The sequence below is a fragment of the Mus pahari genome, chromosome 7 (assembly GCF_900095145.1).
Source record: "Mus pahari chromosome 7, PAHARI_EIJ_v1.1, whole genome shotgun sequence".
NCBI lineage: Eukaryota > Metazoa > Chordata > Mammalia > Rodentia > Muridae > Mus > Mus pahari.
Window position 1 is genome coordinate 94,847,382 of NC_034596.1, and position 14,058 is coordinate 94,861,439.

The 14,058-nt window shown below is 47.4% G+C and overlaps 1 protein-coding gene across 6 annotated transcripts in view; it reads right to left on the reverse strand.

Moving 5' to 3' along the window:
* Window positions 1-14,058, reverse strand: part of Ttc7b (tetratricopeptide repeat domain 7B) — a 216,906-nt gene that overhangs the window by 44,894 nt on the left and 157,954 nt on the right. For 4 of the 6 annotated variants that reach the window (XM_021201845.1, XM_021201846.2, XM_029541062.1 and 1 more), the window contains exons 16-17: window positions 12,471-12,587; window positions 4,842-4,939 (exon numbers count right to left, since the gene is read on the reverse strand). In XM_021201845.1, the coding sequence (XP_021057504.1) occupies window positions 4,842-4,939; window positions 12,471-12,587 (215 nt within the window). Of the gene's footprint in view, window positions 1-774; window positions 937-4,841; window positions 4,940-12,470; window positions 12,588-14,058 lie in introns of all 6 variants that reach the window. The other 2 variants (XM_029541061.1, XM_029541063.1) reach the window with 1 other exon arrangement.

Sequence of the window (14,058 nt, forward strand, 5' to 3'; positions counted from 1 at the left end):
CATGTGTTTGTGGGGGCAGAGACAGAGGGTGCACAGGTGTGTAAGTGCATGTGCATGTGTTTGTGGGGGGCAGAGATAGAGGTGCACAGGTGTGTAAGTGCATGTGCATGTGTTTGTGAGGGGCAGAGATAGCCTCAGGTAAGATGTTTTGTTTTCAGACAGGGTCTCACTAAGTAGCTCTGGTTGGCCCAGAACTTGCTACATAGACCAGGCTGGTTTCAAACTCACAGAGATCTGCCTTCCTCTGCCTCCCAAGGCTTAAAGGGGTGTGCTGCCACACACTGGTAGGTAGGCTGGCTGGCAGTCTGCTGTGTCTGTCCCTCCAGCACTGGGGCTATAGCTGCAGAGCTGTTCCCTGCCTCTAAGTGGGTGCTGGGAACCCAACTTAAGTCTCCTTGCTCGTGTCTCAAGCACTTTGTCAACAGAGCCATCTCCTCAGCCCTTAACTTTGCCGTAGGAAACCCCGTTTTCATGCCTTTATGCCTGCTCCAGGAAAGCTGGGAAGGACCAGGAAAGCTCGGAGGGCACTCTGCAAAGGTTTCCTCTGCTCTGTCCTGAATCCCGGCCCTTTTACTTTCCAGGACAGGTTCGAATGTGGTCACTGTCTGTGCTCTTACCTTTCCATCTGTTCCCAACAGTTTCAGATTTTCAATTATGCAAGATCTTTCCCTGACACATTTCCTAGCCAGCTTATCAGTTGGAAGATTATCAGAAAATAATACAACAGGCAAATGAAGGGGGAGGGGTCTGAGAAGAAGGAAAAACCATGTTTACAGAGTGAAGGTTCCCGGTGGGGACCTGGGTCACTGAATGAATGAGCAGCAGGGGGCCACACAAAGATGTCAGGTTTGGGATGAGAATGAAGAGGAGAAGACACAAACAGGTGGAGAGGAGACTCGGTTCTTGACAGAGAAGAGGAGGAGGAGGAGTCTGACACTAAAAAGTGAAAGAGAAAAAAAAGAATGAAAGCAAAAAAAAGAGAAACCTTTAGAAACACAAAGAAAAAAACCAACTAGCTTTTAATATACTCACATAAGCTGCAAAGAAAACGAGATCATGTAATACAGTCAGTCCTCTGCTTGGATAGGATACAAGCGCTTTTCAAAGAAAACAAATCTGTTTTCCAGTGGTTATCGAATTGCTCTGCAACATCATGGAGTAAAGATAACTCTGGTTTACTTGAGCACAGACTCAGTAGTTACCCCCTGAAAGAATCCATCTCTAACCTGCATCACGCAAGGCTTCTGCAGGACACGCTACCCCTTCTTATTCCCACAGATTTGTTTTTTCTAAGAAGCACTTATATAAATTCACTTGAAAACTCAAGCTTCCCAAGGTGCAGTGGGCTGAGTACAATGACATGTCCCATGGTCCCAGTGTTGTGACAGTGGAATGCTAAGCTATGTGGGTGGCCTCCTGTTGTGTGCACTGGCTGGTCTTACCGCAGCCCTCAGAACCATAGCCCCACAACTGCAGGGTATGGGGTGATGCAAAGACCACCACGCTGCAACCAGAAACCTTCCCAAACAAAAGGCATCAGACTTTGAGGTGAAAAGCCCTTTGCTCTGGATAGGTGTCTGGTGATAGCCACCAATGATGGAAGAGAAGCCCCCTTGTCCCATATCCTGTTTTGAAGGCAAAAGAAAGAATAATAATCCCTCCTCCCTTTATTTCAGAAACTACTGACTTATTCCGAAGAAAAGACAAGGACCCATAGCTTCAAAACTGTCACTCCACTGATTCCTGCTTTTCACTGGCTGGGACCTCCTAGGGGAAGACGTGAAGCCAGGGGACAGCAGAAGAAATGCCATGTTCTGTCATGGGACCTTCGTAGTACCTGTCTGCTTAATAAGATGTATTCAGGGTTTATGCTTTATACCTCTAAAAGTTCTTATCTCATATATATATATAAAACTTAGTGATGAAGAATTCATTATATTAGAATCTCTATTCTGATACGTTTAAATTCTAGAGAAAACCAAATGTACACCAAGATGATCTTTTGGTTCTCAAAAGAGTCTGTATGCAGTGGGGGCTTTTGGCCCTGAGCCCCAGAGTGGCACAATCAAGACAATGGAAAGTTGCTATTGCTTTAGCTGTGGCCTCTTTCTGCTGTCAGCACTGTGTGGCTTTGCTTGTGTCAGATGCCCTGGGGTTTAGGAAAGTAAGCACCAGGCGTGGCTGTCAGTGAAAGCACGCTGGCACCTGTCAGCTTGGTTCTCCCTGACAGAACCTGACCCTAGAGCCACTCCTGCTAGACCATAGCTGGATGGCCTCCCTTTTCTCTTCTGCTCTGTGGCCCAGTCTTTACTAAATGGGCAAGGCGGCAGTGGATGTGCAGAATTAGCTAGCCGCTGCCAGCACCACAGGAGCCAAAAGCTGAGGCAAAGGAAGAACAATGCCCAAGACAGTGCTGGCTGAGAATCCCGCGTGGAAAGCTCGGGGTCCTGCAGCACTTCAGAGTTCTGAGACATAATGAGGGCACTGTCGAGGGATGTGTGGGAAGCGATGATCAGGACTGTGGAGCGCACAGCAGTGACTGCTCCTGGAAGGGACGTGCTTTTTCAGAAGGGTAAACAGAAAGCTGCTGTAGAGGGTGCTTTCAGCAAGAGGGGGATGCTGACGGAGGCCAGCCATGGGACCAACACTTCTCCACGGTACAGCGCTAGTCAGCTTTGTGACTGAATTGGAAGTCATGTTTTCTCTTGAAATGAAATCACATTGAGAGGAACAGATCCAATCCATGGGCAGTGGAGGCAGACGGACAAAGGTGTGAGTCTAAGGTAACTGTGCCTCCAGACACCTCACAAGGAACTAAAGAAAACTGGCTTTTATTAATCAATATGGAGGCATGATTTCCACGTCTAGGCAAACCTTCCTATGCCTTCTGACGTACACTATCATTTCAGAGGGTTTTATGCTCAATGACAAGACTTCCCATGAGGAGGCCTTCTAGTTCCCTGATCCCCAGTCTACCAGTTAGAGGATTCTGTGTAAATAGCCCTGATTCCCAGCAGGTCAGACAAAAGGGGCCTGGGAGGGTTCGCTTACATAGTGAAGTGGACTGTCTGTAGCCTGTGTCTGGGAGGGGTGGTCTCCACTGCTGTTTGGTAGGGACCTAGGAACCAGAAGCCCAAACTCCAGATACTTGCATTTCCTTGGAATCGGGGAATCTTTCCAAGGGATCAGCCACATGAGAGGCAGTACGATGGAGAGGGGTGGTTATTCTAGCCTGAGCCATGCGGTCCACTCGGATAACATGGCAGCTGAGAAGATTTATCCTGCAGAGGGCATCCCTGACAGCCATAGTGAAGATGTTCCCATGAACACAAGGCAGCAAGAAAAAGGGCTTCATTCCTTTCCTGCAGCTCTCTGTTACGATAAACAGCATTCCTGGACCTCAAGAGAACAATAAGACCCAAGTAAGCTAAAGGAAAAGAGGTTGTGATTTTGTATGGCTCATCTCATGGGACACTGAGGAAGAGGGCAGAGGGGCTGGCAGCCCTCAGCAGCCACGGTAGCTCGTTGGGATCAGCTTGACTTTCAGCAGTGGCACAGGCCCAGCCTCATCTCATTTTGTCTAGAGTCCCAGCAGTCTGACCTTTCCTTCCCACGAGGGCCTTAAAAGCCTGCTGGGATGACTGTCTCCACAAAAGTAGGGCTATGCCTTGGCATCCATGTCCACCCACACATGCTGATCGACCTGGGGTGAGCTATTCCCAGAGTTGCCTGTGGTTACACCAGTCTGCCTGTGAACGGTACCGGCTGGCCTGGCTAAACTCTATTAAACCACAACTTGTAACCAGCAGTCACTGGAACAGGGGGCTCAGGGTCTTTGGAAGGAAGGCCTTAGGCTGATTCTGAATCTGGTGAAAGGGAGCCTTGGCAGGAATGAGTCAGGAGGACTATGAGATGGGTTCTGGGAGCACCACCACACTCCCAGAGCCCACTCCTACCAGCTATCCAGGGGCAGATTTTCCAGGGGATGGGTGAGGTTTGGGGATGTGTCACTAGGACAGGAAAGTGACCCCGAGGCTCCTTCTCTAAAGTCCATCCATATAGGATGAAGTGAGCCATAGAAAGACTAAGGCTTCCAGCCGTCCCTTGTTGGGTGTTGGGGGCTGGGGAGAGTGGCAGAGCTGGTTCTAATGGTGTCCTAGAACTACCTCTAAAGCTCGAAGCTGAGTGAATTTCATTATGTTTTGTAGGTCTGTGGGGTCCCCAGATTGTCAGTGATGACCCAGCATTACTGCTGGAACTGTTTGTTTGCAGATATGAAAATTAGGGAGGTGCGCTTCCTTCCCTGCATCCAGGGAGCCGTGGACGCATGATCACGGAGCACACTGCCCCCAGAGGTCTTTTCCAGCCAAGTAGAAACATTTGCTCAGAGGCAGTAAAATGCTATGGGCCACCACACAAGGACAGTAGAACTAGCAGCTCAGAAGCCCCTGTCACCAGACAGGTCCTCCTACTGGAAGCATGTGTGTTTATGTATGCAACTGATTAGAACTCAGAATGGCTGATTTCAATAAGGGCAGAAGCCTATGGGAGACAGAGCAGAGAGGAAGCCACCACACTGTAGTTTCAAAGTTTAAGTTCCCAGAACAAGGGGAAATAGATTTAAGAGTCAATCTGGGCTAACGATACTAATTTCCTTACTGTGAACCAACACTGGAAAATGAGGCTGAAGGAATGCCTCTCAGTTAGGTGTCCAGTTATTTCCCTGAGGCCTCTCCCCATAGTCTACCCCAACCTGGGGTCTGTCAATCTCAAATACCAACCCAGCACCTGGTCCCCCCTTCTGCTCCCCTCATCAACCCCCTCTGGCTCTTGATTCTCACCTGTCTCAGGATCGCTGAAGTCTGGCAAAGTGATTGTATTAAGCTGTCGTCTGTCAGCGATGGTTCTGTCTAAGAGGCTGCTCCCACGTCCAGAGTCACTGCAAAACACACTGTTAATGTCAGTCACTTGAAAGGCCAAGGCCAAGCTGGCACAGCATGTGAAGCACAGGGATACCTATGTATGTCTGGATGGTCCTCATCTGTCCACACCTGAAGGTGTCCTGCACCCAGGACTTCAGTAATGCATATAGTGATGTATATCACAAACACTCTTTTTGTCATTATAGCATGTAAGAGAAGACGGGGCTGGTGAGACAGCTGAGTGGGTACAGAACTTGCCGCCTATGCCTCGCGTGTGACTTTGATACCCACAACAATGGAAGGAGAGAAGCAACTCCTGAAAATTGCCTCTGACCAGCACAGATGCGCTGGAGGTGTGTCCACACCTGCATGCGTACTTGCAATGTTGTACACACAGAATCTTGTACACTGCCCTCCAAGATGACTTCACAAACCACAGCAGGGTTATGAACTCTGTGGCATGAGGAGAATTACCCAGAACATTTCCTGAACTGTACAGTGTAAAGGCTTCGTCCAGACCAAGTATGCCACAACACCCAGGGCCATCACCACTCCTCAGGACTTCTGCAGCTCTCAGACAGCTGCTGGATTTGAGGTTGCGAGTGATCAGTCATGAACTTGAGTGTGTCCCCAGATAAATCTCAAGTCCCTTACATGGCTAATATTCCCATTTACCACATGAGGAGCAGACAGTATGGAGCACTTCGGTGAACAGTCACAGCAGAACTGGGCTGTGGTCCTCTGGCTTTCCCCGGCTTCACAGCAGGCTTTGCTGCCTGCATCCAGGCAGCTACGCCACCAGCTTCCTGCACTGTCCATCTTTCTGTCTACCCTTTCTCCAGCTTGGCCTACAAAACAGGCTTGGCATTCCCTAACTGTCACTGTCACTGTCACATAGAAGCCACTGCAGGCTGAACAGGGGTGAAGCAGTTAAAAGACCTTAGACCACAGAGATCCCAAATCTATGCAATAGGTAGAAATTATTATTATTATTATTCCTATCATGATAATGTCTGGGGGTTCTAGGATTTTTTTTTCTAAACCATTTGAAATCTACAATGTCAAGGAACACAATTTCCTTCCTGTGTGCAGCTGCTGCTGGATATAAGTGGCAAATGAGATTTGTTATGAACCTTAACCCAGTTTACAGGCTACAATTTCCATGTCCAGAGATGTAGTTAGAGAAACACAGGAAGCTGAGGAAACTTCGCTTACCGTAGACTGTCAGCCTGCATTTACCACATCATCCCTACAGACTTGCTGGAAGCTGCACTATTAATTATTTCCACACTGGGAAACCAAAAAAAAAAAAAAAATCTCCCTTAGTAGAAGACAATACAAACTCCTGAGCAGATAATCATACAACATGTGTTGAATGTTTCCAACACTGGCCTGTTCATGTAGTGTTTTTTAATATAAGCAGTCACAAAGGGTTAGTGATCTGAGCACTGCGAAGGCTCCTGATAGCTTTGAGAAGGCTTTGTCTCAATGTATAATGATTCTGGAACACATGAGGCATTTCTAGAAGAAAGGAAGGACCTGCCTGGGCACCCACTGGACCACACTGGGGTGCTGCGGGGGTAATGTTGTGGGATTCCACCTCACCAAGCTTCAGAGCATGACCCTGGCTGCCACGTGTGAGGTTTGAAAGGACCCAAAAGCTGGGGTCCTGGAGCCTAGATGAGGCTCTGGGCTCTTACTCTCTGTCTGTCACTAAAAACTGAGAAAGCCATTGTACCTGGGTGACTTTTCTGGCTAGATGATGGAAGGAAAGATTCAGAACTGGGTAATAATCGAAAGAGTGTACAGATAGAGCATTCTGGCAAGTCAAAACTTCCAGGCCCAAGCCAATGGTCAGAAACACAGCTCCCTTTAAACACTTGTCTTGGTCACTATATCTGGTGAGTTCCCAAAGACAGCTTACCTCTGGCCTTCCAGTGCAACTATGGGAGATGTGGGAATCTAAGGGCTCCCCACTTCAAACATTAGAAATCAATTGGAACCATAATCATTAATAATGATACAAGACCTATCTCCTTCCACTGACAGAGCAACTACCTCTGGGCCTATCCTGCAGTTTGTCTTCCATTGCCCCTTTAAAACCAGCATTCAAGGCAACTATGCATTGTTCAAGCTGGGTTACCCTTTCTTCATATTGGATGTTTTCTTCCTAGATCCACCCCTCTCACTGACTTAGATGTCACTTCCCTTCCTCCCTTTGTGACTCTGTCTACTTGGGCACCTCTCACGAACTATTTACCAGGGTATCTCTTCTCTTCTCTTCTCAGCCTGGCCCTCAGGCTGTCAGGAAGTCTCCCAAAGGAGATGGCAGGAAGGATCAGGAACCAGTACTGGTCAGTGGTGCTAAGAGGTAATTTCAGGAGCGGAAATCAGGAAGACCCCAAGTCCACAGTGTATGAGCTGGAAATGTCTACATACATAAGTATGCACCTCCAGGGAACTACTGTTCTCCTGTTATGACTGAGAATTCAGAGCATATATAGTAAACACTGGTTAAAATTGGAACTGTAGTTTCTCTTAGAGACGCTTCCTGTCTTCCACAGCTGCAGAGGCTAAGCACAAAAGACAAGGTGTGGTGGTGATAGACCAGGAGTTCCTATCACAGCCTTGCCCTTTGCCAGCGCCTAGGATATTGTGTGGCACACAATATATCCTTCATCTCAGAGAGGGGTGCAGACAGGAACCCTGACAGAGGCTGAAAGGAGAGGCGCGGGTCTGGGTTTTGTCCAACATTCCTCACTGCGCGCCTTTCCTCCCGTTTGGAATGTTGATGTATATTCTATGCTACTGTAGGTCGGAAGTTGTTATCTGCGTTTTGACATGGATTTCATAGCGGGTAACAGTCAAGCGATTTCCTTGACTCCCAGAAGAGACTTTGGACTTTTAAACAGTGTTTAGACTGTGAAAGACTATGGGACTTTTGGAGTCGGACTTTATGAATTTTTTTGCATTATGATATATATGGATACAAGCCTATAGGGGTCAGGCAGTGGAATGTAGTAGTTTGAATAAGAAAGGCTCTCATAGGTGCACAGATTTAAACGCTTGGTCACTAGAGAATGGCACTACTTAAGAGGGATTAAGAAGTGTGGTCTTGTTGGAGTTAGGTGTGCCCGATGGAAGGTGTGTGTCGTCACAGAGGCTGGGCTTTGGGGTTTCGAAAGCCTAAGCCATGCGCTGGAGTCTCTCTCTATTCTTGCTGCCTGTAGATCCGGATGCAGAAGGCTCACCTCCTTCTCCAGCACCATGTCTGGCTGCATGCTGCCATGCTCCCTGCCATGATGATGGACTAAACCTCTAAAACTAAGCCAGTCCAATTAAGCGCTTTCTTATATAAGAACTGCTGTGGTCATGGTGGCTCTACGCAGCAGTAGAACACTGACTCAGACAGGACCCCTACTTCTGTGTAGCCTCTGAGGTCTGGGTCCTAAATCACACAAGCTTTCTCTGAGCCTCATGTCTCGCAGCAGTGAGAAGAGTGTGATCCAACATGGCGCTTGCCCATTCATTCTGCTTTTGTGAAGGCATAAGGAGAACACATTCTGTAAAATAAAAAAAGGCCTACCAAAATGCTGCTGATTATTAGGAGGCCTAAAGTAAAGAAAACATGCACGGGTGTGTGTCAACTTTAAATGCTGTTTGTTAGTAAGTGATTGACCTAGGAGTTAGGAAGAAAACAAGTTTCTTCCAACCATGAGGATGTCATCTTAAGGCTAATGACAGAGGAGGTTCAGGTGGCAGTGATCAGAGGTGGCAAAGAAGTGCCTGACAATTTAAGAAGAAGGAGAAGAAGAAAAGAAACTGGCTGTCATCAACAGAAGCAGTATGCTGTCACGGAGAGAGCTTTGGTGTCAGACAGCCTCCTGTTTGATGGTAACTCCACTCAAATCAAAGTTGGAAAACTTGGGTATGTTGCAGAGTCTCCTTTAGCTTTTCCTTTCCTCTAAAGTTGGAGTAACAGTAGCTGACTTGCAAGGCTAACAGGGGTGAGAGGCCACACAGAAGTGGCCCAGTTTGGTGTCGGCACAGAGAAGTTCTCAGTGAAAGCAATCACTGTCACCCCTGGCTGAAGTGATGTGATTTGGAATGCTGGGAGCCCACGGGGACCTTTCTGGTGAGAGGCTGGTTGGATTCACACTGTTCTGAGTGGCTAAGTCATTATGGAAAAGAACTGAGAGAGCTTTATTCTTTACTAAGGGAGAGAAGACAGAGCAAGTCAGATTCCTATCCTAAATGCAGGAAAAAATTCAGACCCAGGAAAAGAGACCCTGAAACAACAGCACTTCCCTAAATGTACCCTGGAGAGAACGTCCACCCACTGCTCAAAGCAGAAACTGCGTCCTCCAAGCGCAGGTGGAGCCCCACTGGTACAAGTTGTCCAAGCTCAGCTCTGCAGCCCGCTTCTACTGAGATTTCCCTCAAGCAAAAATAAAGATGGAAAGAGCTTCGAGAACATACAGTCAGGGGCTGTTCTCATTGGCCACTCTCGGGCTGGCCCACGTCTTCCTCCAGCTCCTCTTAGTGCCCTGAGGGCCCGTGCTGAGCCTCAGGATGATCTGTAAGGGCCTCAGGGAAGATGGGGAACCCAGATAGATGAAGCAAAGAGGCCACACTGAACACGTGGAGGCAAGGGCAGTGGAGTCAGGGGGTTGGCACAGACCTACTCCCTCTGGACTCCAACTGCTCCCTGTAAAAACCTTCCTGCTCAGTTTTCAGCTTATTTCATTTTTAGTAAAGGATGCTTCTCACGTACCATGATTCTGTCTTGTGTGAAAGTCCATCTGACCTAACAAGCCTGGAGGCTATTTGTTGTTGGTCCTGTGGTATTGCATCTAGGGGCAGTGAAGTGAGCCGACTGCAGAGCTAGCCTTGTTTGTGCATGCTGCATGCCCTAGACAGGGCCACTTCTCACCCCAGCTGCTCAGGCATGCCTACCTCTGTGCAGTGGTAAAGGGTTTCGGAGAAACATTTATTTATATCCTGAGAAAATGAAGTTGAAACAGACAGGGAGCTCTGATAACGGCTGTCCTGCCTCCACCCCATACCCAGGGCTTTGGGAGGGCTCATGTCCACCCCAGGGCAGGAACACCCTGCTCTGTCCCTAAAAGATCTTTCAAGGAAAGAAGAATATGGTCACAGGCATCTGGTTAGGTATTTTTAAAGGCTTTCCAATTCTGCTATTTTTTTTTCTCTGCACATTCAATATTCTTGGTTGCTAAGTGGGAGGAAATGTGGGGAGGTGGGAGAGGTGTGGAGAAATGAGGGAAATTGGCAAAGAGAAAGCTGATGGTTTATTTTCTCCCTTCTAAAGGGGGTACAGGCAAAAGATGGGCTCCACGGAGGCAACCAGCTGAGCAGTGTCTGCTGCAGGCTGGGCTATAGGGCAAAGCCTCCCACATCCCACATCCCTCGATGGGCCGGGAGAGGGGCCTGTGAGGGAGATAAAGACCGGCATGTCCCATCTTTGCTTATAGATATAGATAAGTAGGATTTTTAAGTAAAAATGATTTTTATTTTCAGATCAAACTGTGACAAGGAAAATGTGAGATTCAGCACTGCTTATCCTTCGCCAAAGCGAAGGAAGGGAGTGAGGAGCAGCATGAAGGGGACTTACTACATCTCAGAAGTCCTGTCAGACCCCATGAGTGGAGCTGGCTTACCCAGCTGCAGCCCCATACCCCAAGCTGCTCTGCCACAGCTGAATCGCTAGTCTATCTGAGGTCAGTCCCCGGGGCGCACCCACTTTCACAGGCTCTGAGTCTAAATACTTGCTTCTTAATGGCAAAAGCCTTTTTGATTTGTTTGTTTGTTGAAGCACGGTCTCTCTGCAGCCTAGGCCAGTCTAGAGCTCATCACCTTGTCTAATTTGGCCTGGGCCTCTCAGCCTAGTCTAGCCTCCTGCCTAGTCGCACTCAGATTTGGAGTTAGACTGTGAGCCACACCACATTTTGTTCAACTGAAGACATTTTTGTTAAAAAATCAAAATTCCCACTTCCCAGTGCCATAGCCCAATTCACAGCCACCTCTCCTCTCTGTAGGTCTCTGCAGACCATGACCACCATTGTACTTGGCTGCCTCCTACTCTCCTGGCACCACCGAGTGACAGACACCTTGTTGCCTCCTGACTCTTCAGAGCATACTATATGTCATCCATCTACCTTGCCATGAATTTGAGAAGCCTTCTGAGTATCTGAATCGCAGGAAGTCACTTGAATCATCGGATAACGCTTTGCTAAATCACTCTGGCAGTGTGTCCCAGACTTGGGGCAAATGGATTATGGGGTGTTTGTTAGTGACCCCCTGGGGGGTTGACTGGCTGTTCTTTCCTGGATCTGCTGACTCAAAAGGGCAGCATTTTGACGTTCTGGCAACTACAGTACTACACAGTTCTGAAGGGGCAGAAGGAGATGACCTGTAGAAAACCATTAAGACAAACAAATTTTATCTGTGGGGATACAATTGATTTCTATCCTGTGGGAAAGATAGCCCCATAAAATATAGTCTGCCATCTTATAGGATACTATTTTTCATCTATTTGTGAATTCATTTCAGCTTTTCTGCCTATACATGTTACAAACGTTACAAACTCCTCTTTGAATGGGCCATAACCTTGTGCTGACTTCATCACAAGTGAATAAAGTAAATAAAACATTTAATATGTGTTGATTTTATAGTTGTATGAGTCATGAATTTAAGAATTATTTTGAACTGTGTTCATAGTAAATTCCATTCTTAATAGGATGTGACCTGCTAGCGACAGAGCCTGTAAATATTACTGTAGGAAACTCATTTGGACTATTCAACTGGGCAGTTTCTAAAAAGATGCTAAGACTTGCCATTGGGGCTGGGAGGAGAGGGGAATGAAAGATACCTGTAGTGGCTATTCCTGGTTGTCAACTTGACTATATTTGAAATGAACTACATTCAGAATTGGAAGGCTCACCAGTGAACCTAATCTGGAGGCTGGGAGATAGAAGTTTCTGATCTGGATCTTGGTATGGAGATCTTGAGACACAGTGGTGATTGAATCTAGAAGATTAAGACAGGGAGATCTCNGAGTNNNAGGTCATCTGGGATTAAAGGTGTGGTGGNANACACNTTTAATCTGGGCTACACCTTCTGCTGGGGACCATATAAGGACATTGGAAGAAGGGAGTCTAGCCCTCGCTCTTTCGCCTTCTCGCCGTGTGGGACTCAGCAACTGCTAGATCCTTGGACTTCCATTCACAGCTACTACTGAACCATTGTTGGGATTTGGACTGCAGACTGTAAGTCATCAATAAATTCCTTTACTATATAGAGACTATCTGTAAGTTCTGTGACTCTAGAGAACCCTGACTAATACAATACCCATGACTTGGAGGCTTCGTCAGCCCTGGAGAAGCACGAAGTCCCATCATTCTAGCTTATGGAGAACAGGGCACGGGGGAGTGACAGTTTGTGCCAGAGTCATGCACATGCGAGAAGGCTCAGATTTGCAGATACCCATGAGAACATGACACAAAGCAGGCACCACTGGCCTCTTACCTGGGATTGGTAAGGTTGTAGCAGGATTTCCATATTTGTAGCATGTGCTTACAGGTGAGCAGCGCCTCATCCGGGCCCCGGCAGAGTGACTCCAACTTCACTTTGGAAAACAGTAGTCTACAGTGGGAGACAAGGGAGAAAGCACATGGCTCAGCCCAGAGGCTGCCTCACAAACTACTAAGAGGCTCAGCCTGCGGCAGGGGGCAACTGCACTCATTTTATTTTAATTTTCATTGTAAATAGATTTTTCTATACACTATGTCCTGATCACAGTTTCCCCTCCCTCAGCTCCTCCCAGATCCGTCCCATCCATCCAAATCCACTCCCTTTCTTTCTCTCAATCTCATTAGAAAACAACGACAAACAGGCATCTGAAGAATCAATAATAAAACAAAACCAACACACCAGAATAGGACAAACAAACAAACAAACAGGAAAAAAACAACTGAAAGAAAAGTACAAGAAAAACATCCAAATGCAGGCACAGAATTGCACATACAGAAATACCATTGAAAACACAAAGTTGGAAACCGTAATATATAATAAGCAAAAGACATGTTAAGGTAAGAAAAATGTCCAAAGAATTATGAGAAAGGAAAAAAAAAAAACTTCCAAAAATACCGCTGAGCTCCTTTTGTGCTGGCCAGCTACTGCTGGGTACGGGGCCTGCCCTTCGTGTGGTTTGCACACACAGTGAGACTTCCTTGGAGAAACTAAGTCTTCCTTTGCGCACAGCTGTCAGCTGGCGATTCCTTCTGGGTTAGGACAGACTACGTCCCCTCGCCTTCCCTGCACTGGGGCCCCATCTGGCTTGGACCGCTGCAGGCCCTGAACTGCATTCCTCTTAGCATGGGGCCATCTGTGCACCTGCAGGGTCTAGGGAGGGCAGTGGATTGTGGAGTCAGGGAGTCAAGGATTCCTAAACCTGTGCTCAACCTGTGGCTTAGTGTAAGTCTCACCACGGAGGCACGAGCAAGCCCAGCATGATGACCTGTGGTGAGATCAAAAGCACCGGAGTGGGCAATTTTATTCAAAATACAGAGATTTTTATTAAAAGCATGCTTTTTAGAACTAAGCCAATTTATTTATGAAATTTCAAAAATCCATTAAACATGAACCTTGGTTTATTAATAAGGTTACACAGGAGATATGACTCAGTTGACGCACATGTCTGCAGAGAGCCCTCCAGGAGAACGCTATCCTTCTCAGAAGCTTTGAAAGCCTACAGAGCTGGTAAGCCACGCATGTGGAAGTCTGAGGCAGGAGGATTACTGTTAGTGGCTATACATTGAGTTGCAGGCCAATCTGAGCTATGAAATACCCTGTTTAAAAAGAAAGACTACCTTAAGTCCCATGAGGCAAGAGGGACATGGAGCAGGCCTCCTCCTGACCTGCCCAGCTCTGCTCTTTAGTGGTTAGACTTTGGACTTTGAGCCCCTTCACAATCGTCAAAGCAGTTCCTTATTCTCAACATCACCCATCTGTCTAGACCTGATACCCCACCCCCGCCCCTGCTCCCCTACCCACCCACTCCCACTACTTGGCCCTGGCCTTCCCCTGTGCTGGGTCATATAAAGTTTACAAGACC